This window comes from Corvus kubaryi, unplaced genomic scaffold (genome assembly GCF_017639235.1).
Source record: "Corvus kubaryi isolate FWS band 111438036 unplaced genomic scaffold, C.kubaryi_AGA036_p1.0 37354, whole genome shotgun sequence".
Taxonomy (NCBI): Eukaryota; Metazoa; Chordata; class Aves; order Passeriformes; family Corvidae; genus Corvus; species Corvus kubaryi.
In genome coordinates, this window is record NW_024581116.1 from 12,287,477 (window position 1) to 12,312,292 (window position 24,816).

At 41.6% G+C, this 24,816-nt stretch overlaps 1 protein-coding gene across 9 annotated transcripts; it reads left to right on the forward strand.

Moving 5' to 3' along the window:
• Positions 1 to 5,435: 5,435 nt before the first annotated feature.
• E2F6 (E2F transcription factor 6) lies at positions 5,436 to 22,117 on the forward strand. 9 transcript variants are annotated; one of them, XM_042032992.1, is made up of 7 exons: positions 5,436 to 5,636; positions 10,534 to 10,582; positions 12,128 to 12,263; positions 12,575 to 12,733; positions 13,706 to 13,820; positions 15,109 to 15,247; positions 20,385 to 22,117. In XM_042032992.1, the coding sequence occupies exons 1-7, from the start codon at positions 5,571 to 5,573 to the stop codon at positions 20,432 to 20,434; spliced, it is 714 nt and encodes a 237-aa protein (XP_041888926.1). In that variant the 5' UTR covers positions 5,436 to 5,570; the 3' UTR covers positions 20,435 to 22,117. The 9 variants fall into 9 exon arrangements, with proteins under 9 accessions (XP_041888926.1, XP_041888927.1, XP_041888919.1 ...); XM_042032993.1 differs by having other exon boundaries at positions 5,436 to 5,627; XM_042032985.1 differs by having other exon boundaries at positions 5,437 to 5,636; positions 12,047 to 12,263.
• The last annotated feature ends 2,699 nt before the right edge of the window (positions 22,118 to 24,816 follow it).

Sequence of the window (24,816 nt, forward strand, 5' to 3'; positions counted from 1 at the left end):
AGAGGAAACAGCCTCAAGTGGCACCAGAGGAGGTTTAGATTGGCTATTAGGGGAAACTTCTTCACCAAAAGGGTTGTCAAGCATTGGAGCAGGCTGCCCAGAGAAGTGGTTAAGTCGCCATTCCTGGATGTATTTAGAAGATGTGCCAGTGTGACACACAGTGACATGGTTTAGTGGTGTACTTGGCAGTGCTGGGTTAATGGTTGGACTTGATGATCATAGAGCTCTTTTCCAACCTAATGCATCTCTGATTCCAAGGTTCCTCAGTACTGCAGGCAAAACTGCATTTTGCCATTCCTCAATGGTAAAACAATGAGTAATGGTAAAACAATGGTATTACCATTCTATTTTGTTGTGGTGGAAATGTGAGAGGATGGGAAGGACAAGAAAAGAGGCAGAAAAGTCTGCTTAGCTTTAATCCTCTGGGGCTGGAGGTGATCTCATCTTGCTGGAGGCCTGGGACCTGTTTACAAGGGGTGTTACTCCCTGCTGGTAAGACATGGAAGCACTGGGGCTGGACTAGCAGAGCATGGAAGAATGCAGATGCCTCAAAAATGGAAACAAGTGCTTGAGTTTTTCCAGTGGTTTCTGCTTTTCCAGCATCTGCCTACAGCTTGCCCCTCAGTGGCAGGTAACCCACTTTCCCAGAATCTCTTTCTCCTCCATCTTCCCTCAGCACAAGCAGGTGCCCCAACATTTCTCATCCATTTCAAGTTCTCACTGCTATGAGATAGTGAGAAACTGGAGGAAAGGATGGCAGTGGTCAACCAACTTCCCTGATAGGTTTGAATGACTTTTATGCATCTAGACACAATCCCACCATCAGTGAATGTGCTAAATCATAAATTTGTGTACACATAACAGCAAGCTACTCTGATTTCACGCAAGCACTGTAGAACACTTTCTCATAAGACAAAATTAAATAATAAAATAAATTTTAAATAAACACCCACCAAAACCAACAAAAAATATTAACTTCAAGGATACTTTGAAATTCAAGATATAAAGATAACCACTTTATGAGGACACACTTCAACTTTTCCACACATTTAAAGCTAACAAAATTAAATAAATCAGTGAATTTTACACCACCTCTGCCACAGAAAAAATACAAACAAAAAATATAATAATGCCCTTTTGCAACAGGAGTCTTCTTCTGTTGATAAACTCCTTAGTATGGATGAAAACTTCCACCAGGTTCTGTAAAGACCTTTCCCTAGAAACCCTGAGGCTCTGTCAGATGATGGCAAATGGCTTGCTGCCAAACTTCCAAACCTTCCTAAGAACACAATATTCACTGAACCTTTTCAGTAGGACACTGGTGTTCATATACAGCAAGCACTTGCTATTTACACAACCCTAATGTCACCTTAAGGGTCCTTTCTCCATCTATATAATTTATTTTCTGAATTACACATAGAAGAAGCAGGAGGTTCAGTTTCTGTCATGAGCTAAGCCCTACATCTCCAATGTGATACCACATCCATGATTTTTAAGTGTCATTCAAGATATGACAAAAAGGAATGCTGTTTAGCACTGTGCTGCTCCAGTCCGATTAACTGACTCAATCTTCCTCATACTCACACAAAAAAAGTGAAGAAATAAGAGATCTGCCTTCTTAGATTAAAGGATGACTACTTGCCATGTATACAAGAAGAATTTTTTTCCAGGCAGATTAAGCTGAGCACATCAAGAAAATTCTACTATTGCTGGAAACAGATTTAAGTCATTACATTTTACAGCATAAAAATGTATACCTTTATGCAGCAGTTAGGACCTTAGGGAGGCTTGGAAGCTTATACAGACTGACATACTAATATACAAAAATATGGATAACTCTGTAAGCCCAAGTAGTTTGAATAGGTATTTACAGCTATTGCTGTCTTTCATCGTTTTGTACTTTTGCACTTTTGCAGGAAGTTATTTCCTCTGGCTCATCTTTTCAGCATCTGCACCTAATGCAAGATCCAGTTACAAGATTATTAACATGAAAGGGAAGATTGCATTTGATACAGAATTGTAGAGTTTTACAGAAGGTGGCCTTGGCTTTAACTGCAGAATGTTGCAACCACTATGTACATAAAGAAAAAAAAAGGTATCATAAAAGGTTATAAAGGTACCTGATAGGGTATATATTTCCAATTTCAGGATCATATACATAGTCTAATAAATATTAATAGGATATTCGTGTAACAAAAACAATGGGAAAATAATGTGATTAAAACAAATTTTTGAGTATCACAATGGCAATATAAAAACCACCAAAAAAATCCCATACTGCATGAAATTCAAACCTTTCACCATTTCAGTGCTGCATGAGGTTCACCAGTAAAAACTTTTACAAAGCAGTCAAATTTCAGCTGCTCAAAATAAAAGTAAAACCTACATGCCTAAGTAGTTCAGGGTAAAATACTAAGTTACGCAAGTAACATAAGAAGCATTTTCAAGAAAATTATGTTTTGACTTTCACATCCAGTCATTAAAAAAAGTTAGTGAATCCACTATTCTGGCAGGTTTTGATGGTAAAAGATCAGATTTAGGAAATGAATTATTGCCCCCTGGTGGGCAATAGAATCAATGTAATGAAAAAGAAACCAATTTCAGATAAAGAAGCAAATCTTTTATTTTAAGAACCATGTTTTGTACAATTAATGTCTGGAGGTATTAAAAGAATGCACAGTAATTTCAATATGCATTAAGATAACAGTAAATGAGGAATAATTTACATTTTCATCTACAGGAGTAAGAAAGAATGTGTGATGTTTAATTATCAGCTTTATAAAGCGTAAATAATAACACACTAGAATAAAACTCTTTATCAGAAGAAGGCTACAGCAAAAACTCCGGATAGTTGAGTCAGTTACTTCAAAATCTAATTTTCATTTAAAAGAGTAGTAAGGCTTTTTAATTTTCACATAAATATAGAAAACTCTTCCTGAATCTGAATCTGTGTGGGGCTCTTCTCTGCTCCATTAGATAGGTCATCAGGCAAGGACAGAGAGGCACGGGAACAACAGGATTTGATCTTATGACTGGCTAGAACAACAGCATAGTTAAAAGTTGAAGCAATGTTTTCCACATGGGTTAATACAGGAATTCATGTATCCTAATCCTCAAATTATGAGTTGTTAGCCTCCTCCTAATATCTGACCAGCCAACAGCCACCAATTCCTATTCAACAACTTTAATACTGCATGGCACATTCTTGCATCACCTGAAACTAAAATGGTCCTAGAGATCTACTCCAAACCATTTTGCTGTTCCAGGCGGAAAAAAACCTGCTTTATCACAGTGGGTTTATACAATCTGTAATTGCAATGATAAAATACATCTTCCAGAATACAAAAAAGAGAGAAATGTTAATTCCTTACGGAACTTTGTACATCCCCACAGAGAAGTTAGCAATCAGATTATGTTGCCCATACAAAAATGAGCATTTTTACATTTCCATGTAATCATGTGTCCCTTCCAAGACAGGAAAACATGCACCTGCAGCAGTCCAACCTCGCCTTGCAATACTGACAACCAGCATTTGCATGACATCTTTAGATGCACAACTCCAAATCTCCTGAAACACAGACATCTTGCCTTTGAAGAGCTGTAACACATTTTTTTCTTTTATTCTTTTTAATTCATTAGAGCACAAGAACAACTCACCTTAGTTCTGCGCTTCTCTACAAGGACAATTATTACCGCAAGTACTTGACTGAAAATTGGTTGCTATGAAGAAAACTCCATCCTCTATCAAGGCATCTGATATATCATTGGTGATACCATAAGCTGCTCTAAATGAATGGCTAACTGGAAGGGCTATGAAACACATAGCAAATGAAAATTAATTCAGTATTTTTTCAAGATAATAGTGTTAGTTGACATGTTAGGTCTGACATATTAGAATATGAACAAAGTTCTTTATGGTTTTGAATTCCTCATACCAGACTGGCAGTTTTACACATCCAATGAAATCAGGGAAGTGACTGGAAATTTCACCTGAAGTGTGGGTGGGAGAAGCAAAATAGTTCATAATTCTTTAAGCAAAAGAACTCCATGACAGACTTACCTGCTGTAGAAGAGAGTTAATTGCCATAAAGAGCAATCAAGCAACAAATGGGCTGTCTAACAAGGAGCAGTATTTTAAAGAAATGTTTTTGTCTGACAAACAGAAGTTATCTACGCAACTGGACATTTTGAGACTACTGCTGAGGTTGGCAAATGAGCGAGGCATCAGTGCTTTGAAAACGTTACCAGAAGTATGGAGGAAAGGGCAGGAGCAATGGAGCTGGAATTTGGGAAAGGATGTTGCTGCGAAGTAAATGGACAGGCTTAGTTAGGACACGCCACATTTGATGGCTCCTGTCAGGCCCTAGAGGAATATACCTTGCCCTTCACTCACAAACCTCTTGTAATTAATTTATTTCTGATATGGGCATTCTCTCTGTGTCTCTGCTGTGAGCAACACACACAGTTTTGGCTGCCTCATACTAGCAAGTAATGACAAAAGCAGGTAATTAGGCAGGAAATCAATACTAATTATTCTCACACCTACTTGCATGGCAATGCTCAGAATGCTTTCTCCTTGCTCATGCTGTTACCTGGAGGAAAGAGAAATCTCCCTCCTTGCAGTAACCAGTGAGGACCTTCTTCTTGAGGGCAAGCCATATGAGGAGCAGCTGAGGCCACTTGGACTGTTGAGCCTGGATGAGACTGAGGGGAGGCCTCACTGCAGATACGGCTTCCTCCTGAGGAGGAGGGGCAGACCCTGATGTCTTCTCTCTGGTGACCAGGGACAGGACCTGAGGGAATGGCCTGAAATTGTGTCAGGGGAAGTTTAGGCTGGACATTACAAAATGGTTCTTCACCCAGAGGGTGGCTGGACACTGGAAGATGCTCCCCAGGGAAGTGGTCACAGCACCAGCCTGACGGAACTCAAGAAGCATTAGGTAGGACAATGCTCTCGGGCACATGGTGTGATTCTTGTGATGTCCTGTGCAGACGCAGGAGCTGGACTCGACGATCCTTATGGGTCCCTTACAACTCAGCATATTTTGTGATTCCTCCCCTTAACCCACGCTGGCCGCTGCAGTGCTCAGTGCACTCCCGCTGCCGGCAAAGACGAGGACGGGGGCGAGCACACCCGTTCCTCCGCCAGCCTGGCAGGCTGATGACAGGGGAGGAAACGAGTTAATTCAGCGCGTTCCTGCCGGCGCTCGGTGAGGCGGGGGATGCCCGGGGGGGCGGGAAAAGCCGGGAAAAGCCAGCACAAGCCAGGCAGGGCGGGAAGCTGCCGCGGGGGCCGATGGGTAACAGGGGGAAGGCGGTGGCTTCGCGCGCGCCCCGGCGGCAGAGGGGAGGGCGCGTGCGCGGGCCCTGCCCGTTCCCGCCCCAGCGGTCGCCTCAGGCGCGCGCGGGAGCGGCGGCCATGACGGGCCGCGGCGAGGGCGGGAGCGGCTCCGCGGCGCCCCGCGCCTGGCGGCGGCTCGGGGCCTCGGCGTGAGGGCGGCTGTGCGCCCTCCCTCCTCCAGCGCCTCGTCTCGGGGCCGGCCGGGGCAAGGAGGAGGGACCGGGCGGACATGGCCAGCCCCGACAAGTGGGAGCGCCTGAGGCCGCTGCAGCTGGACACGCTGCGTGTGAGTGAGGTACATGGCGGGCGGCACTGGGAGGCGCTGCGTGTGCATGGGAGAGGGCGGGACGGCGGTGCAGCTGTGCTTCTGCTGCCGGAGCTCGTCAGGAGGCGGCCGAAAGCCCGTCCTACATCCCTGGGCGGGAAAGATGCGGCGGGCCTGGCAGCGTGGTACCCCGGAAAGAGCTGTGGGATGCTCCCCTCCGTCGTGGCGTTGGAGCGGGCTTCCCGGGAAAGGTGATACAATGCGAAGGGATGTTTTTTCTTGCCAGTGTTACCTATAGCCTCTTAATTGAGCTAAGTATGTTGTAGCTAAGTATGAGAAAAAGGGATTACAACTGTGTTTTCTCCTCTAAACGTCTGTGATGTTGAGGTAGTCATCTTACATGCAGCTGCCACCACTACTTCTAGCAATGCTATGAAGTAGCTAACAAAAAAGCCTATTTCGTAAAACTTTTAAAAATCTGCTACTTTTTTTGGTTTATCCTGATGGTGTGTACATTTAATTTTGTGAAACTTCTTCAAATTTATTACTGCTTTTTTTAATTAATCTTGACAGTTGGGCTAAATGTTACTTGGTAGTACTTTCTTAAAGGTATGAAAGAGTTCACATAAGTTTTTGGGTGGGTAATTGAAGTGATGATTGTAAGAAGCAAATCGTGTTTGGCACAGCTTCTTTATGTAGATATTTAGATGAGTTTTCAATGGGTGATACTTTCCTGAATCAGCTGCTCATAGACAGGGAAGTCAAAGATGTAGTAATTATTAACAGCCTTGGCTGTAATGGGCATGGAATAGTAGGTGTTGAGGAATATATCTAGTACGGGTAGCTCAGTTTGCAGGCAGCTGATGGGTGGGATCCCAGGACAAGAGGCCATGGACTGCCAATCCTTTGGATAACAAAAGGGCACAGAGATGGTGGCACTGCCGAGGTGGATGGAGAGACACAGCAGGAGCAGAGGACTCAGGGGGAAGAGGAAGATTCACCTGGGCAAACTGTGAGAGTATAAAAATGCAGAAGTTCCTTTATTGTGGATCTGTCTTTGGAGGTACCTGCTTGAGCTGTTTCTGTGTTGCTGCACCATGAATAAATTGTTTTATGGAGAGACACCTGAGACTCTGCAGTGGAAAACCTGGGGTTGAACCAGTGAGGAAACATGGCCTGATGGTGTGAGTGTGGTGTGTAGGGAGCCAAGTGGGCCTCCCAGTAGCTCACTGAAGCTGCCCACCATGAAGGGGCTTCAGTCCCAGCAGTGATAGCCTCTGTCACTGGGAGTGTGACTGCCAGAGAGTCTCATGAATGGTCAGACAGGGAAATGTTCTTAACAGTGGGATATTCAAGGCCCTGAGTATAGTAAGGAAGGCTAGTAGCACAGTGCAGAACCTGGCTTCCAGCTTATTCAGTCTTCAAGACTTCAGTTTATTCTGTCAAGAGGTAGTTGAGATATTTGGGAAGGCAACTTCAGAAGCCAGAGGAGCTGAAGAGATGGAGGTCAGTATGGAGAAATACATTTCATCATGACACTCCTGGCAAAAAGAACATACGCTGGATAGTCTAAAAGGACAGACTAAAGAACAAGGATAAAAACTGTCTGGACATGGACATGATGATTGGAAAGCCAGAGTTGTTGTGTTGAAATTAGCAAGGAATGTCAAAGGTCACAGTATTAAAGAAATTTTCCTGTCTGACCATGCAGGAGCCACTCTCGTCAGTCACTCTCGCACCACCTGAGCTGGGATTGAGGCCCTTTTGCAGCTGCACCCCCACACTCACACAGTCAGACAAGGTCCCCTCACCAGCTCGACCCCAGGTTTCCCATAGCAGACTCTAAGACATCTGGATCCTTAAAATAACTTGGTACAACAGCTCAAGCAGGGATCCCAAACAAAGGAAACCTTGGGCTTGTATATCCTGTTAGGTTTTTGTGGTCAGGTTTTGATAGCGGGGGGGGGGGGGGGGGGGCGGCCACAGGGTGGCTTCTCTGAGAAGCTGCCAGAAGTTTCCCTCATGTCCTTCAGACCCAATGCCAGGCAGCTCCAGGATGGATCTGTCACTGGCCAAGGCAGAGTTAATCAGAGATGGTAGTAGTGCCTCTGTGATAACATACGTAAGAAGGGAAAAAAAGTTACTGCACAGTTGTAATTGCAGCCAGAGAAGAGTGGAGTGAGAATATGTGAGAGGAACAACTCTGCAGACACCAAGGTGAGTGGAGGAAGAGGAGGAGGAGGTGCTCCAGGTGCTGGAGCAGAGACTCCCTACAGCCTGTGGTGCAGCCTGTGGTGAAGCAGCTGCAGCCCATGGAGGACCATGGGGATGCAGAGATCCATCTGCAGCCTGTGGAGGAGAGCTAGGCTGGCACAGGTGGATGCCTGAAAGGAGGCTGGGAACTTGTGGGAAGTCCACACTGGAGCAGGCTCCTAGCAAGGACTCATGGAGAGTGGAGCCCATTCTGGAGTAGGTTGTCTGGTAGGACTTGTGACCCTTGACCCTCGCTGGAGCAGGCTGTGCCCTGCACCCAGGACTGCACCCTCAGGAAAAGTGATCCACATTGATGCAGCTGGTGGAGGGAGAGCTGCTGCTGTGAGATAGACCCATATTGGAGAAGTTCATGGGAGGCTCCCTCCTGTGGGAGGGAACTGCACACTGAAGCAGAGGAGGGACTGCCCTCCCTGAGCAGCAGCAGGAACAACATTTGATGAACTGACCATAACCCCCATTCTTGTCTCGGTGCACTGCTGGTGTGGAGGAGGTAGAGCTTGGGAAGGAGGGAGGGGTGGGGGGAAGGTGTTTTTTTAAGACACGTTTTACTTCTCATTATTATGCTCTGGTTTTATTGGTTATAAGTTCAAATTAATATTCCCCAGTTGTGTCTGTTTTGCCCATGATGGTATTTGGTGAGTGATTGCTCCTGGTCCTTAGGTCAACTCATGAACTTCTTGTTACATCTCTCCCCTGACCACTTATGCAGGGCAGTGATAAAGCAGCTAAAACACTACATACCCTCACAGTGTTAAGCGTGCCAAAGCCTAGGGATGCTCAGCTCCTTCTGTCTCTGAATGTCCTGTCACCTGGCTGGCAGCACAGTTCACGGCGTCTTGCCTGGGGCTCCCACCGTCCAGAGCTCAGCATACAGCTCGCACTGCAGCTGCACCCCGAGCTACCTGTACTGAATGTATTCTTCAAGAGTTACATCAGCAGTAAAGGGGGGGAGGATGGGATGAGGAACCTGCTGCTAAATGGGGCCGGTGATTTAGGAGGAGTAAAGGCATGTAAGACTGCCGTACTCGGACACTTTCCATGGCTTTTCAGATCGGATGTCCATTAGGCTTTGTGTCTTAAGGAATGACCAGCAACAGAAAAGTGGCAAGTTAGGAATCTTCTTGTGAAAGCTGAACCCAAACAAATCTGTAAGATCCTCTTGGGGTACATCCTGAGAGAGCTGGCTGATGTCATTGTGAGGTTGCTCACATGACTTTTGAGAGGTTGTGGAAATCAGCTACAGCTTAAGACAGTCTCACTTCAGTCCCTTTGAAAGCCATGAAGCAAATTTCCTTGGAAACTATTTCTAGGCACATAAAGGAGAATGTGGTTGAATAACCAGCATAACTGTACTTGCAGCCTGATTACCCTTGGTGGTGAAATGACCAAATTTGTAGATCAAAGCCATGGATGTCAACTACGTTAGCTTTATCAGGACTTACTGAAAGTCTTACCTTCCTCTTGAAGTTGGGAAATTACAGATGGTAAAATACCACACAAGTAAAAAGTCCTTGGCTGGACCACCAGGAACAAAGAGGAGTGGTTAGTAATTCATACTTCACTCAGAAACATTATTAATTCTTTTCCTCAGGGGTCTGTCCTAGGGCCTGTCCTGTTGATAGGTGGAGGATGTGAGGTGCCCCCTCATGATGTTTATGGGCTGGAGGAAGGGGTCATCTATGACCTCATAAACTTCAACCCAGGAAGTTGAAAATCAAGTGTCAAAGTCTACCTGGGCCTTTACCCCGCAATGGTACAGGCTGGGGGACCACCCTGTTGAAAGGACCTGGGTGCCCTGATGGACAGTGGGTTAAATGTGCACCTGCACTGTGCCCTGACATTGAGGCAGATGAGGCTGTCTTAGCCGGAGACTAAACAATAAATTGAGGGAAGTGATTCACCTTCCTTACTTGGCATGTATTAGGTTGCCCTTGGAATGCTGTTCCAGATTTAGGCCCACTAGTGTAGGAAGGCTGTTAATATCCTGAGGGAGCTTGTTAAGCCACAGCAGCCCTTCAGTAGAATCATACAATATCCTGAGTTGGAAAGGACCCATAATTGTCAAGTCCAGCTCCTGTCCAAGCACAGGACAACCCCAAAAGTCACACCATGTTCCTGAGAGCGTGTCCAGAGCTTGTTGAATTCTGTCAGGCTTGGTGCTGTGACCACTTGCTTGCAGAGCCTCTCCCAGTGCCTGACCACCCTCTGGGGGAAGAACCTTTTCCAAGTGTCCAACCCAGACTTCCCCTGACACAGCTTCATGCTGTACTTGCAAGGAAGTTAACAACTTGAAAAGCTGGCCAGATACTTCACAGTAGTACATGATGGGAGACTGAAAGGAAATGGCCATGAATTGGAAAAAAAAGAAGCAAGAGAGGTTGCAGTTTGCCTGAGCATCAGCGTGTTCAATAGTGTTTCCTAATTTCAAAAACAGAGTGAGTTGTGCTGAGATTAAGGGCTGAAAATTCTGGCAGGAATTAAAGAGCATGTATTCCTTCTATCTGGTGACACTTTTTCACAGTGATAGCTGTTGAATTGTCAGACCTGTGATGGCTGTAACATCTAAAGTAGATTTGAGGATTTCTTCTGAAGAAGCTCCCCCTGTAGATAGCATTTTATGACAGATTGTTTTTTCCTTTTTTAATTTCCTCAGGCACCAATGATCGACCTGAATGTGTACAATGATGCACGGCATGTGAAAAGTAAGTTTCTACGTTTCATGTGTGAAAATTAATCTTGCAGTATTTCGTGCCTTTCTACAATGTCAGTACATGCTGTAGACAAATGAAATATTGTAATGTATTTAATATCAGCAGAGCAGGAGAAATGCTGAACACTGATTGAAATAACAGATGTGAAGCAAAACATTCTTTATAGTTTCTCTTCTTCAGATCTGCTGCAAGTATACTTTCCCACTGCTGTAAAGAAAATAATGCACAGGAAAAGTGAGTTAGAGAAAACTGGAACAACATATTGGCAAATGTTGGTTTTCAACTGGTGTTAATAAATGCGAAAATAAACTTGAGTGAATTTCTGGGTGTTGGGGATTTGTTTATTTTCTCACCAGTTGAATTGTTTCACACATTTCACAGTAGCACAGTCCAAAACTGAGTTGTTGGACCTGTCACTTCGTGTTAGAGTGCACAAACTTGCAGCCATGGAATGAGTGTGATACATTAGGAGTAAAAGTACGTGTCTTATTCATTGTGGGAAAAATACTGATGTTTGAAGAGTGTTTTCTAGGGAACTTTGTTTACACACACACTCACCTTTTCTTGAAGCATTAGACTGGAATATTGCTCAGGGACACAGGTTGATCAGATGAAATACCTGGTTTGCTTTACAGGAGAAAAGACAAGTAACAGCAGAATTTGACAGTCTTTCATTGACTGGCATCAAATGAGTGTGTGCATACCATGAGCTTTTTGTGCCTCAAAAATAGGTGCTTTTTTGTGCTTTTTGCATACGTAAATAATAATTTCTAGTTACTCATCAGTGACTTCTGCTGTTTCTGCAAATATGTTGGTAATGGATACACACAGCACAGGGATCTCTTTTAAACCAGGGTGTCAGGGTATGTGTAGATCTTTGTTGTGTTAGTAAATCAAACAATGGAATGACCAGTTCTTTTGCCCTGAGACCAAACATTACAAGCAGAGTTTGTCTACATACTAAGTTCTTCAATTCCAGAAGAGATTGGTCATGTCCAGGCTGAAACAGTCCTGAAGCCAAGCTGACTCCTGAACCATACCTGATGGTTACATGGGAGGTCTGCTGGTTAAAATGGACCAAAAGGTTTTCTCTGGCAGCACTTCAACACTATCTACAGTTAACCAGAGGTTTCATTGGTATTTGTTCAGTGATCCGATCTCAAAGTCCTATAGAACATAAAGTTACTCAGCTGTTAATATCCATATTAGCAGTGTGGAGTCATGAATGTTGAAAGCATAAAAATGCATGCTTGCTGTTTAGATGAAGTCATTGCAAACAAATGAAGGTATGTGTAGTTAATAGGCTTTATATAATGCCATTGCAAAGTTAGCATTAAAAACTGCGGTGCTTCCAGACTTTTATCTTCATTGTTACTTCATCACCATCACTTTTTTAAAGTAATACTTCATGCTTGTGTAGTAGCTTACCCTAAATATTCTACCAAAACTTTACAGCAACTGTAGAGGCCAAAAGGCCTCGATTTGATGCATCCTTGGGGCTTTTGACACGAAGATTTATGGCTCTTCTCAAAAAAGCTCCAGATGGTGTCCTTGATTTAAATGAAGTAGCAGCAACGCTTGGAGTACGAAAACGAAGAGTGTATGACATCACCAATGTGTTGGATGGAATCCACTTGATTCAGAAAAGATCTAAGAATCTTATCCAGTGGATGTGAGTAGGCTTTGAAACTTCTCGTTACTGAAACAGTAAATCCCAATAATGTTGAGTAATGTTAATAACTTTGAGAGTATTTTTAAGCATATTGAATTACTTCTCACAGATATTTTAAGTTCTTCTGGATCCTTAGGCTGTGTGAATTACCTAATATGTTAACACGTATCAAGTGCAGAAGTACATGGAAGCATATTTCAGCAGAGTAAAGGATGCCAGAGTTCCTTACTCCTTTCTGTTAGTATACTTGATGTTTAATAAACAGGCTTTTATTTATACAAACATACTAGACAACTTTCGTATTCTTCTAGAGGTAATAATCTTGACCAAGTTGTTGGAAAAGCAGCAGAGCAGCAAAACCTTAAAGATGAACTTTCTGACTTATCAGACATGGAAGAAGCTCTGGATGAATTAATCAAGGATTGTGCTCATCAGATATTTGAACTAACAGATGACAAAGAAAATGCAAAATATCCTTTTAACTCTTGCATTACTTTAACACATCGTTTTGGTTGCACATACGTATCTAGTAAGAAGTGTAGGCTGATAGCACAGGTATGCAGTACTGCTTGGTAATGAGTTTTATAATAGCAGACTTTTTGATTATTTTGTATTTGGGAATGCCACTCGTGTGCCTTGCTTTGCAGTATTCTGGACAGTCTGGCGTGTCCTCAGGGGAGTGCTGCTTGTGTGACCTTTCCACTCCAGAAGAAAGAAGTGGGGCAATAGTCTTAGTACCCTGACCATCACCTTGTTCTCTCTGAGTTGTCTCAGGGGCAGGTGAGATCCAAGCTGCTTAGTGAGATGACAAAGAGGACTCAAAGTGGAGTCTGAGTGGCCTGTTGCCAAGGAGATATAATGGTATGTTGGTTGTGTCCTAATACTGTTCTCTGTTGAAAGAGGTTCTGGTGCAGTTTTGATTTTCAGATGGGTTTTGACAATAGAAAAGAGATTTTAATGTATCACACAAAGATTGAGTTTTGGCTTTGGGTTACAGTAAAATATTATTAGCTCCCTTGTTTGGCAAGATGTCAGGGTATGTGCTCAAATGGAATGTGCCCATTTTCTTTACACCTTACTGGTTAAGAAAATAGTTTTATAGTGTGCCAGGAAATTAGTTTCATGCTATTACAAAATAGAATGTAGTTTCTGAAGGACAGAATTCCCTCTGCTTTGTGGACTTATGACAGCATCTGTGAAAACTGTTCGGGGATTTTTTAACATTGAATATATTTTTAAAAGTTTTTTTCCTTCCAAAAAATACAGAAAAGTATTTTTCCACTTGTTAGCTGATACTTCATTTTATAAAGCTAATATTAACCTCAGCTGAATTGTTGATCAATTTTCTTAAGTTGGTATTCTGCCTCAACATATCTTGACATCACACTCTTTGCTTCTGTCCATTAGCAAATTACTTTACAGAATCCTTGACCAATGTATACACTAGCTTATGTGACATACCAAGATATCCGAAGCATTCAGGCATTTCAGGAACAGATTGTGATCGCAATCAAAGCTCCAGAGGAAACCAAATTGGAAATACCAGTTCCTAAAGAAGTAAGACTTAAACATTTCTCCTAAGGGAACAAAAGTTCTCAAATTTGATTTTTTGCAGCAGCAGTCAGTAATTGACTTCCAGTTTCTTTGTCATGCAGATATCAGTAGTTCATTGTTCTTGTGTTCCACTAAACAATGCTGTAGGGATAATAGTCCTAGAAACTTACTTGCAGTATTTTTCTTTTTACCTAAATTATTAAGCCATAAATGTATCTGAGCTTTAGTTACCTGGTTTTGCTAGAGAGAATGGAACAGCTGTAATAAAGTATGCAATGTACAGTATGGTTGGAAAATGAAAACATTTTGTCACTCTGGTAGTTCATATCTAGAGGGATATTTCATGGAGTGGGGCTGTGCCCTGTCCTCACCCCACGGTGCAGTACACAGGCTCCATTCTGGTCTCACAGAGGAGCCGGACCTTTGCCCACTGCACCCAGCAGTGCTGCACCTGCTTAGTGGGGCCTGTGTACTGGGAACCCACTGTTGGTAGTGCTCTAAGAGGACAAATCCTGGAAGTCAAGATAACAAATGGAATTTTAATTCTACTTTCTTTTTTGCGTGAGCATTTTTGATAATCTTCTTAATTGCGTAGTCATTGAAGTTGCCTTGCTGTGTGCGCAGAAAGGTAGGGGTATCTTAGGAAAAGGAGATGAATCAGTAGAACCAAAAGAGTTAGATCCACTGCATAGATCTCCAGTACTTCCCCTGGTCAAAGCAGCTGTCTCTTATCCAGTGGAGATGAAAAAGAGACAATTTCAAAGGCCTCCTGAAGCAATAAAAAGACAGGATTGAAAAGGTTGTATATTAGAACAGAGTATTTTCTCCATTGTGCATTAAGATTTATTTGCTTTGTCTTGCAATGTGATGTCTGCTGAAGGAAAGCAGTAGAAGCAATAGGGATTAGTTACTTTACCATGTCATTAAAGCTGTGTGCTCCAATTTGTTGTCTGATCCATGGCATTGCTTTGTCAAGTTTTTTAATTTCGTTACTCTTCGTAAACATAGTAAGTCTTGGTCATGTATCTGAAGGTCAGTAGAAAGACTAAACAAATATTTAAATGCACATTCATCAAAAATGGAAACTCATTAGCTTAATTCTGCACAATAATTGTCCTACAAATGTATGTAATAGTCATAATTTATGTGGAAGTAGTAACACAATTTTAAATAGTTACGTCATTCCTGTATTTGTTCTGTTCTTAACCTATTGTCTTTAAAATATGTGCAAAAATAGATAAGGATGTGCAAGATTTGTTATTTGGATTATATGCAAGTTGCTGTTTTATAGGATCACATAGAAGTACATGTGAAGAGCACAAAAGGACCCATTGACGTGTATCTGTGTGAGGTGGAAAAAGAGAAGCCAGGTGCCTACACTTGTGAAGATATGGATACTTTCACTAATGAAACTGTTCATTCTGATGAAGGTAACATCCTCGTTTTACAATTTATCCACACGTAGTAGGTTTTTTTTAAGATGGTTGTACCATTCTGATTAAGTTGTAAGCTGAACTGTTGAACAAGTATAATTTTCTGAGCATAGTTTGTGGGCCAAGATGTGTCGGAGTGAGTATAGGAAATGCCTACAAGAGAAGTCTCTGCTGTTGTGTTACCTCACAGCAGCAGGAGGTCAGAGAGTCAGGCACATGCATATACAGCAAGGCACTCTTGTTCCCTGACCTTTTCCTTCCTTTGCTCTTTGCTGGTTTCCTGTCGGAGCTGCGCTCTGGATGGAGCGCCGTGTGTCAGTTCTCAGCTGCTGCGGTACAGAGCCCAGCTCAGCTGAGATTGTTGCCATGAGAGTTACAATGCTGTTTTGAACGAGGCTGTGCTGCTGCTCATTCCCTGCCCTAAGGGAGGGCAGACAGAAGAGGGGATGTAGTATTTTAATCTCCTAAACCAAGATTGGATGGAATATAGAGTCTGAAGAACCTTAGTGCTACAGGATGTTGTGGCTTAAAAATAAATGTGGCAGGAATTGCAGTAGCTCAGAACACAAAGGAAAAATTATTTTTAGCCAGTGCTGCTTTATAGTTGAAGGGAAGAGTTTTTCATCCTAGGCATTTTTTATTTTGCTTGTGAAATAACTCAGAATTGTATTTTCTACAATGACAGTAATCATACTCCTTTTTTACTTTCCTTTCAAAGTGAGATCTCCGATGGAAGAGAAAAAACCATTTGAGATGCTAGATTAATTACAACACAAAAATCTAATACAGAATGTAAATATCTGTATTATAGGGCTTTTCCAAAGCTGCTTGGATCTGCAAACTTCGTAACCTGAAATGTTCTAAAGTGTTTTAAAAAACCAGCAGCGAATTGGTTGAGTGCTTTCACAGGATTGCTTATCTTCCCAAGTCAAAAGACAAGAGTTTCTGGAGTTGCTTTTAGGATCTTTGTTTTCTTAATTGCATGTGATCTAGAGAACTTTGGGGAAATGGTCTTTTTACCTTATAATTTTAATTGACAGAAAACATAGATAATAAATTACTTCCAAGAAGGAGGGTTGGAAAACTATTTCTGGAACAGTCCACAATCTGTGTGAGAATGTATAAAATGAAGAAATGCACTTTTCAGTTCTGAGGCTGCACTACTAAGCAGGATTGTCAAATACGAGTGTAACAAAGAACTGGTGTATTGGAAGCCTTCGTTAAAAAGAACAAGATGTAAATATCCTGAGAGTTATGCCTTACACTGTGTAGGTGCTGTTTGCATCCAGCTCTACGTGAACTGTGGTATCAACACTGAAGTGAAACAGTTGGGCTTTGTGTACATACTTGTATCATTTCTAGGTAGTTACTGATGTAGATTTATTGAGATGGTTTGCATTTCTGCCTTTGTACAGCAAAGAAATAAAATAAGCTTACAAAAATATTAAATAGTCTAATGAAACATGTTGGGTTGCCTTTGCTGCAATTCACTGGGTGACTACAAACATTTTAAGCTATGTGAAAATTTAAAATCTGTTTTACATGGTGCTGTCAGATAACACTTAGATCTGGATCTTGTGATACCACGGTACTGTAGCAGTTTTCAGAAGAATGATCAATAACTACTTAAATTCGTCCCTTCCAGTTTCTAGAGTTTGCATACAGCAGAGCTTTAGCCGAGTATCGTGATGTCTTTGTGGCTCAGCTTGCAAAAATGTGTAAAATACTTAATGAATGTGACTATATTCATCCATGTTTTGTGTCCATAAAACAAAGCTGTGGAATTTGGATACTGGATTTTCTAAGGGAGTGAACTGTCACTGTACAAATGCCATGCTTGGGCTCACTTCATCCCAGTATCAGAAATGTGCACCAGATGTTTCTGTAGGGGTGAGGTGGATGGGGGGTGGGTTGGCAGGTTTGATTTTAAATGGGAAGTCCAGGTCCTTGTTTTCCTGATCACACAGTATTGACAACTATACATCTACTCACAAGTGAGAACAACAAAGCTAATAAAGCCCTGAATGTTTTAGCCAGCAACTCCACAGCTATTTTAGACAGATGCAGCGAAATTAAATGCTCTATGTTCTACGACACAAATAATGTGGGGCAGGTGGCACTGATGAGCTTAAATATACCTAAATACAGATTGAGAGTTAATTCAGTTTGCCACAAGGTTCACTGATTCTGTAAAATGCATTGTAGTATACTATGCAAATCGGGGAAAAACACCAAGTGCAAGCTTGTGTCAGAAAGTAATTTTGACTTTTTTTTTAATGTCCTACCAACTTCCAGCTCCAGAATACAGGACTTCAGTATAGGATACTATTTTTTGTTGTTATGAAATTCAAACTACAGGCTGAGCTGTTATAATAATAAATAAAAGCAAAGTGACAGCACAGTTAATACATAGAAGACAGTAAAAATGAGGAAGTGAAGCTGGGAGTGAGGATTAAAACTAAGAAAGCATTTTTTTTGCACAGGACAATTGTCCTTTTCCTTCAATGACTGGTTTCTTTTCAAATGCCAAACTCTCTATTTGATGTTTCTGTTTTGGTGGGTGGGGAGGTCTGTGCTGAAAAGAAATATTGATTCCCCCCTACACTAGTTCAACAACTCAGGACAATGTTTGCCATGAAACGTGTAAAAATTTCCAGCACTAACAACTAATTACAAATGCTGTATGTTGGGATGGGTTTTTGTTATGTGATCATAAAATCCTCAAATAGTTTGGGTTGGAAGGGACCTTAAAGATCATATAGTGCCAGTCCCTCTGCTTTGGGCAGGGATGCCTTCCCCTACATCACAGAATTATTTAAGTTGGGAAGAACTCCAAGACCATCAACTCCAACCTTTGACAAAACACCGCAACATCAACTAGGATCATAGCACTGAGCATCAGATCCAGTCGTTCCTTGAACTCCTCCAGGGATGGTGACTCCACCACCTTCCTGGGCAGCCTGTTCTAGTACTTCTCAATGCTTTCAGTGAAGAAATTCTTCCTGGTCTCCAACCTGAACCTTCCCTGGTGCAGCTTGGGGCCATTTCCCCTCATCCTGGTTGCTCAAAGCCCCATCCAACCTGGCCTTGAACACTTCCAGAGGTGATAATGCATCCACAGCTTCTCTTGGCAACCTGTTACAGTGCCTCACCACCCTCATGGTAAAGAATTTCTTCCTAATATTTAGTCAAAACCTACCCTCTCATTCCTACCCATTACTTACCTTATCTGTAGAGTAAGGAAGTATATTTTTACAAAATAACCATCTTAAAAATGTTAAGGAAGTCTCTTCAACATCAGAACAGTTCATTTAAATGAAACATTAGGATTTTTCTGATTTTTCTAGCTGTGTAATTAATTTTTTAACCACACAATTGTCACAGTGAAACAGGAGAAGCTGTAATATGACAATTATTAAGTACATCTGTTGTTTTAATAGTGCACCTTCAGTGGAACGAATGGACTTTTGAAGATTAAACCACTGTTGTTACTACTTGGTTACGTACAGTGTTACCCATTGGTGATGCTGGAAAACAATGTACTGTATAAGCTCAGTGGGCTAACTAGCTGAAAAGATTCAACCTGGACTTGAAAAATTCCTGAGTGATGCTGAACTTACATGCAAGTTACAAGCTCACTTGTAAATGTGACCGGACCTAACTCTGAAGTTGTATAATAACGCTTGATTTTTTTCTGAGAGATTATTATTTTTGTTGAGTCCATATCTGTCCATTTTCAGTATATTTGTATGTGTAAGAAGCTCTCTTGGCTATTTGAGGACTCTAATAAATTAAAAGGCTCTAATAATCTTTTTGTCTTCCCTTCAATAAGAATGGCTAAGCATCTAAATGCATTAATCAGCAATAGCAACAACCAGGATCCATAATTATGAAATGCCTGGTTTTGCTGACTCTGCAATTGAAACAAGTGCTGCAGGTTGCCAGTTCAGCCCTTACTTGGTGTGGGAAATCACGGAGTTTTCAGATGTGAACGGCAGTTTTCAATAATGTGATTTTTAAAGAAGAGAGAAGATCCTGCAAAGAATGTCTGTTGGAAAGCACTTGAAAGCCAGCAGATTTCTTCATTTTGAATAATCTTTTTAGTGTGTGTGAAGAGCCTTATTTATAAGCATAATCGAACATTGATTGCAAAAGTCACTTTAGCTGATCCTTGTCAGTGGCAAAGTTCACCTGCTGGCCAGGCCATGGGCTGCTCCCAAGTGCTGAGGCTGGCTGCAAGCTCTAAACCCTTGTGTTCTGTGATCCTGGTGCATGGGCTGGCCCTGGCGCCCTGCTGAGACCTCAGTAACTGCTGAAGAGTTTATCTGGAACACGCATCTGATATTTTTGGGTCCACTTCTGATCTGCCAGGGGTAACTCGTGAGAAGTGTGTTGAGGCTAAAATCACATAAACTACACTTGATTGTATAGGCTATATACATCTACACGAGGTTCTCACATAGATGTTTACTGAAGGATTGCCATCCTCGTTTGTCAGAAAGCATGATCTATGTTCCGAAGGAAATCTTAATGATGTTTGCAGAGAAAGGGCAGCCTGGTTCTGTCCATGTAAGGCATCTGTGGTTCCTTCCCTCCCTGCCACCCCGCTGCAGGCAGACAGCGGGCGATCTGAGGGCCTGGAGCACCATGTGGACATGGGCTGATGGAAGCTTCTCACCATGTGATCCATGAATGAGGTGGTGATTGCAATTGCCTCTGGATGGGGTTATAGAAGACAATCCTAGAAGCTGTAACAGCAAATTCAAAGATCAAAGGTCAGGACATCACAACTCTTTTATTGACTTGTATTAGGCCACACTGTGGTGATGCATTCCCCCCACCCTGGCCACACTGTGATCTCAGAAATGCTCATTAGGCCTCAGCCTTGACAAACAGCAGGTGGCTGAGCTCCTCTTGAGCTTATCAGAAACACTCTCCCAGGAACTTGTGCTGTCTAACAAGCTCCTGTGTTTTAACGAACAGCCTTGGAAACTTATTTTTGTTGCCTGAATAACAACCTAAGTGGAATAATATTTTTGTTACCAAACTTTCAAAGAAAGTTACCGACCTGAATTGCTGCAAGGATGGAAAATTACTATTACTAAAGCCAACTCTCTTGCAACCCTATAAACAGCAGTCCAAAGTGAGACCCTTGGAGCTCTCTTGGACCACAGTGTGCTGTGACCAACATCTCCCTCTCGGGGCCAGTGAACTCTCAAGTTTGCTGTACTCGGAGGATCGCCAAACTGATGGATCCTGGACTGATACACCAATTCCTCAAGGCTCAACCATAGAGAAGATGCAAAGGCATCTGACATGAGTACTTCCCTGAACTTGACGGGAATTTTTCACAGGCATATACCTACTACAGACTCTTCATGTTTGTGTGCATGCTGTGAGAGACTGAACTTTTAATGGATAATGACTCAAGATACTCTCCATTTGTGGAGACACCAGGGTGCATTGTTGAAGCCTGGTTTGGAGGTGGAGGAGGTGAGGTTTTGGATGTGCAGTGGTTAACCTCTGCTCTGATAAGACTGAGGGTGAATGATGTGCTATGAGTGAGAGAGAAGACAGGTCCTGTGGAGATGGGATGGTGCCTCCTGTCATGCTAAGGTGCTCTCCCTTGCGCATACCACGGGGTTGTAGGGTTCACTCAGTGGGGCTCCCTCCTCCTTCCCTCAGGAAAGTACCAGGACATTCATGTTGGGCTGAGGGTGTTCGTCTCTGCTGGTGGGCCATAATTGACTCAACTGCTGGTGTGATGGGCAGCAGTGTTGTCTTAGATGATGCCAAGGACATAATTCCGTGATCTGCAACATTACACCATCCAGTGTGAAGCTCCCCACCCTGTGGGAGGTACCTGGGCATTCCCACCTGAACCTGAGTGACATAAACCTAATAGATGTGTTCTGCAGATTATCCTGGGGGTTTTTCCCCACCCTTTCTTTAGGACTTCCCTAACCACCCGAAGGATCCAACCTGCAATCACCATTTCAGCCAAGACTGTGGAACAACAAAGTCTCATCACAGGGCCTATGGGTGGTGAGATCTTCACAGTCTTGCCCTCTCTCTCTCTCCTTTCTTTTCCCCTGCACATGTCCTTGGGTGAGGTGGTTGTGCTTTCATATTGCAACACTTTCATGTTATGTTACTACAGATAATAACAACCAAAATTGTTATTATACACACCTGTTTTCCTCTGCAACCAAATTGTTCCATAATGAGCCCTACATGTGTATATTTACAAACACTGATAATTCAGTGTCATTTCACTCTAATCCATCCCAGGGGATCTATTAGCAGGAGCCTGGGCTACCTTCACCTTCTGCAACGGGTCATATCACATGTGAGTGTGAATATGACATAGCAAATGTACTAGGAATGTTCTAGATTCTTAAGTACTTTCAATTTGTAGTAAGTCAGGCCTGTAGGTAAGTTGTTATATATTAAATTCTGTATGAATCTATTGCTAAATTGTTTAGCTTCAGTTATCTATTAAGTACTGTTAAGTTTAAGTGTTCTTAAGATTAAGTGCTGTTAGGTTTTGTTAAGTGTTGTTAGGCCTTTAGGGATAAACTCTTGTTGAAGTCCTGGCTCATTTTAGTGCGAGGGTTCACTATGAACCAACAGGAGGGTCTTCTGTATTCCTTTTTATCCTTATCTTTTCCTATCCTTTTCTCTTTCCCCTTGTCCCCCCAGACTACATGTAGATACTTTTGGGTTTATTTTTGTTTGGATTGGTTGATTTTGGATTTTTGTTTGCTTTTCCTCCATCTGTTTTAACCATCTAGTAAACAGTAGAGTGAACCTTGCCAGCAAACTTCGTTGTGTTGTCACTTTTATATTAAACCTGGTTTTGCTGAATCACTTTGCCAATGATTCTTTAAGCAACCTTAAAACACTCATTTGTGACATATTTCAGAACATCCTTCAAAAAGAAAACTTGACACTTCAAGAGAAAACTTCATTAATATAAAACTTGCAAGAAGCTATTCAGTTAAACAGTTAGCTATTTAGCTATTCAGCTAAACAGTTTTGTTTTCAGTCTCTTGTAGATCCTGATGCAAATCCTGCACAGAACTGCCTTTAGACAATGCAATATTCTTTTTCAGACAGATGAGCAATTTCGATGTTGCAGCTGTCATTTTCTAAGCAATTCTTTCCCCCCCAGCCCCCCATTTATAACCATTAAAATGTCCCAAGCAGGTTACAAGCATAGTTATTGCTTCTCTAACATGCAGCCTAGGCACATGAGAAATGAAACAAGAACTGATAAAATTCTTGCAAATTAGGAAGGTGTCAGATCAGATACAAAGTTTCATAAAGCTCAGAAAGGGAAAGGTTGTTCTTATATATATTGTAATAACAAGACACACTAATTTTCAAAAGGCTTGCTGGCTCCTAAATCTAGGATAACATTTGTGTGCACAAACTGTGACCTTGACATTAGAAGAGTTCAATTCCAAATCTGAAAAAAAAGTTACCTGTCAGAAGAAAAGTTCAAAACGCAGTAAAAACATTTCAGAATTTATTTGGATAATAAAGTTTTAAAGGGGATTCTACCAAATATTGCAAGTGGTAAAATTTTAGTGTGGCATCTGGAATAAGGGAAGGCATTAATGCCACTTTGAAAAGGACACATGGTCAGTATGTCTCATGTTGTTATTGGTAAGATCCATCCTTGCAAACTATGATGAGACTGTCTTCTGCCATTCTCATCTGCTAAGCTATACTCTGCCTCTGCTCTTGTTCTGGAGTGTCCAGAAAATAAATTGTATGTAGAATGAATGAATGAACCAATGAATGAATGAACCAACGAATGAAGTTACTCCCATTTTCCCAAGATGAGAATCATGAACCTTTAGACCATTTCTTCCTGACCATACTGCAGCTGCTTGAGTGCTGTGAGTGACACCAGACACTCTGCTACTAGCTGGGCACTCAAGGATCAAACCAAGCTTCCCAGAAGTCAGTTGTGATCTTTTCACAATCCCTAAAACACCTACAAAAACTGGACAATATCCACACACAGCCTCCATCCCATACACTAAAGCAAGTTGCACAGAATTCAGTCAGGAGGTGAGAACTGTGATTTACTTGATAATGCACTCCCCACAGATCGTCAGAGAACCTTTTTACCAAGCAATGTTCTCACTATCAATGCCAGTAATACTTTGTGTAAGAAACAATTCCTCACAAAAAAATAATCTCTTAGAAGATTGGTCTTAGAAACAGCTTCAACCTCAAATGCCCAGCAATGTGTGTGAGCCTTCAGGCTGACAAGAAGCTATTGGAGGTGATGATTTCTGTATTTATTCAGCTGAAGAGAAAACAAACACATTTGAAATGATGCAGAATTATCCTGTCCTGGAAGAATATTTATGAGGGAAATATAGAGATATAGGATTAATTCTTCCTGTGATTAGAGGTTAAAATAAAGCAAAGTAAAAGCTAAATACTGTGAAAACGTTAGCATTCGTCTCTTTTGAGATAAAAAAAAGACTTAATTGCAGATTTATCTTGAAGAACTGAATAAAGTGATTAAAACAAATGCCAGTCTTTCAAACTGCCAAAGTTGACATATTGATTGTCAGTCTTCATGCAGAGATTAGTAGTTTTGATTTGTTTGGAAAGTATCAAAAACATTGATAACCCTGGGCCACTGAGAAGCACAAAAGGCAAATGTGGATTAGTGTGTATTTATTTATTAATTATATGTTTCTCCCAGTCTGAAATACTCTAGACTGTATTAAAAACTTACTGCAGATTGAAGCTCAAGAATCCTACTTCTTTTTAAAAAGGTATTAAATTTGTGACATTAGATGATGATTAAATTCTTTAAAACAAGTATCTTCCGATCAAGATATACTTTATTCTCCATTGCTGTTCCTTTATACATGGAGAAAGTATAAACTGCTTGGAAAGAAGGGGTTGGAAGGTTGTCCAGATATTGTCTGTATTCTGTGTATGTGTCTCTGAGGATCAGTTGCCTGGAAATGAAAACAAGGCAACAGTAATTGTTTACATAGATGTTGCCTAAAAACTTCTCAGGCATTTATGCTCTCTCTGCTGACTTTATGCCAATTGTCCATCTCTTAAATTGACACATAGAGCTATGTTTGGGGCATAAGGAGGGAAGTCTGCAAAACAGCCTTTATGATTTGGAGGGAAAATGACACAGAACTACAGGGGGGAAAAAAATCTCCCTAATGCAATTTAAAAAGCTTTTTACCACCTTTGAAATCAAAACCTGATCAGGATGGTGTGTGTTCACTTGATTGCTTCCAATCAGTTTAACAAAATCAAGGTTCAACTAGAAACAGTCATTCAGACATGTGCTTTACTGGCAGCAAATGGTGGCTTTGAAATGGGCCTGAGTTCAGCTCTAAGTATAATTTACTCAACTTAATTGTTGCACTTTGATATTTTTGTACAGATAATTCTTAGTTTAAAAGTAATAATGGATTCACAATGGTAATACTGGTAGTACAGGTGAATTACTGAGATACAGAGCTACCATTATCAGATGGATGAGATATGTAGTTTCTCTTTCCATACACAGA

Coding starts and splice junctions, on each gene's coding strand:
- E2F6 (XM_042032985.1), top strand. CDS start 5,571: ATGGCCAGCCCCGACAAGTGGGAGCGCCTGAGGCCGCTGCAGCTGGAC. Junction 5,637..10,533: donor ACACGCTGCGTGTGAGTGAG/GTACATGGCGGG, acceptor TAATTTCCTCAG/GCACCAATGATCGACCTGAA. Junction 10,583..12,046: donor TGATGCACGGCATGTGAAAA/GTAAGTTTCTAC, acceptor AAAACTTTACAG/CAACTGTAGAGGCCAAAAGG.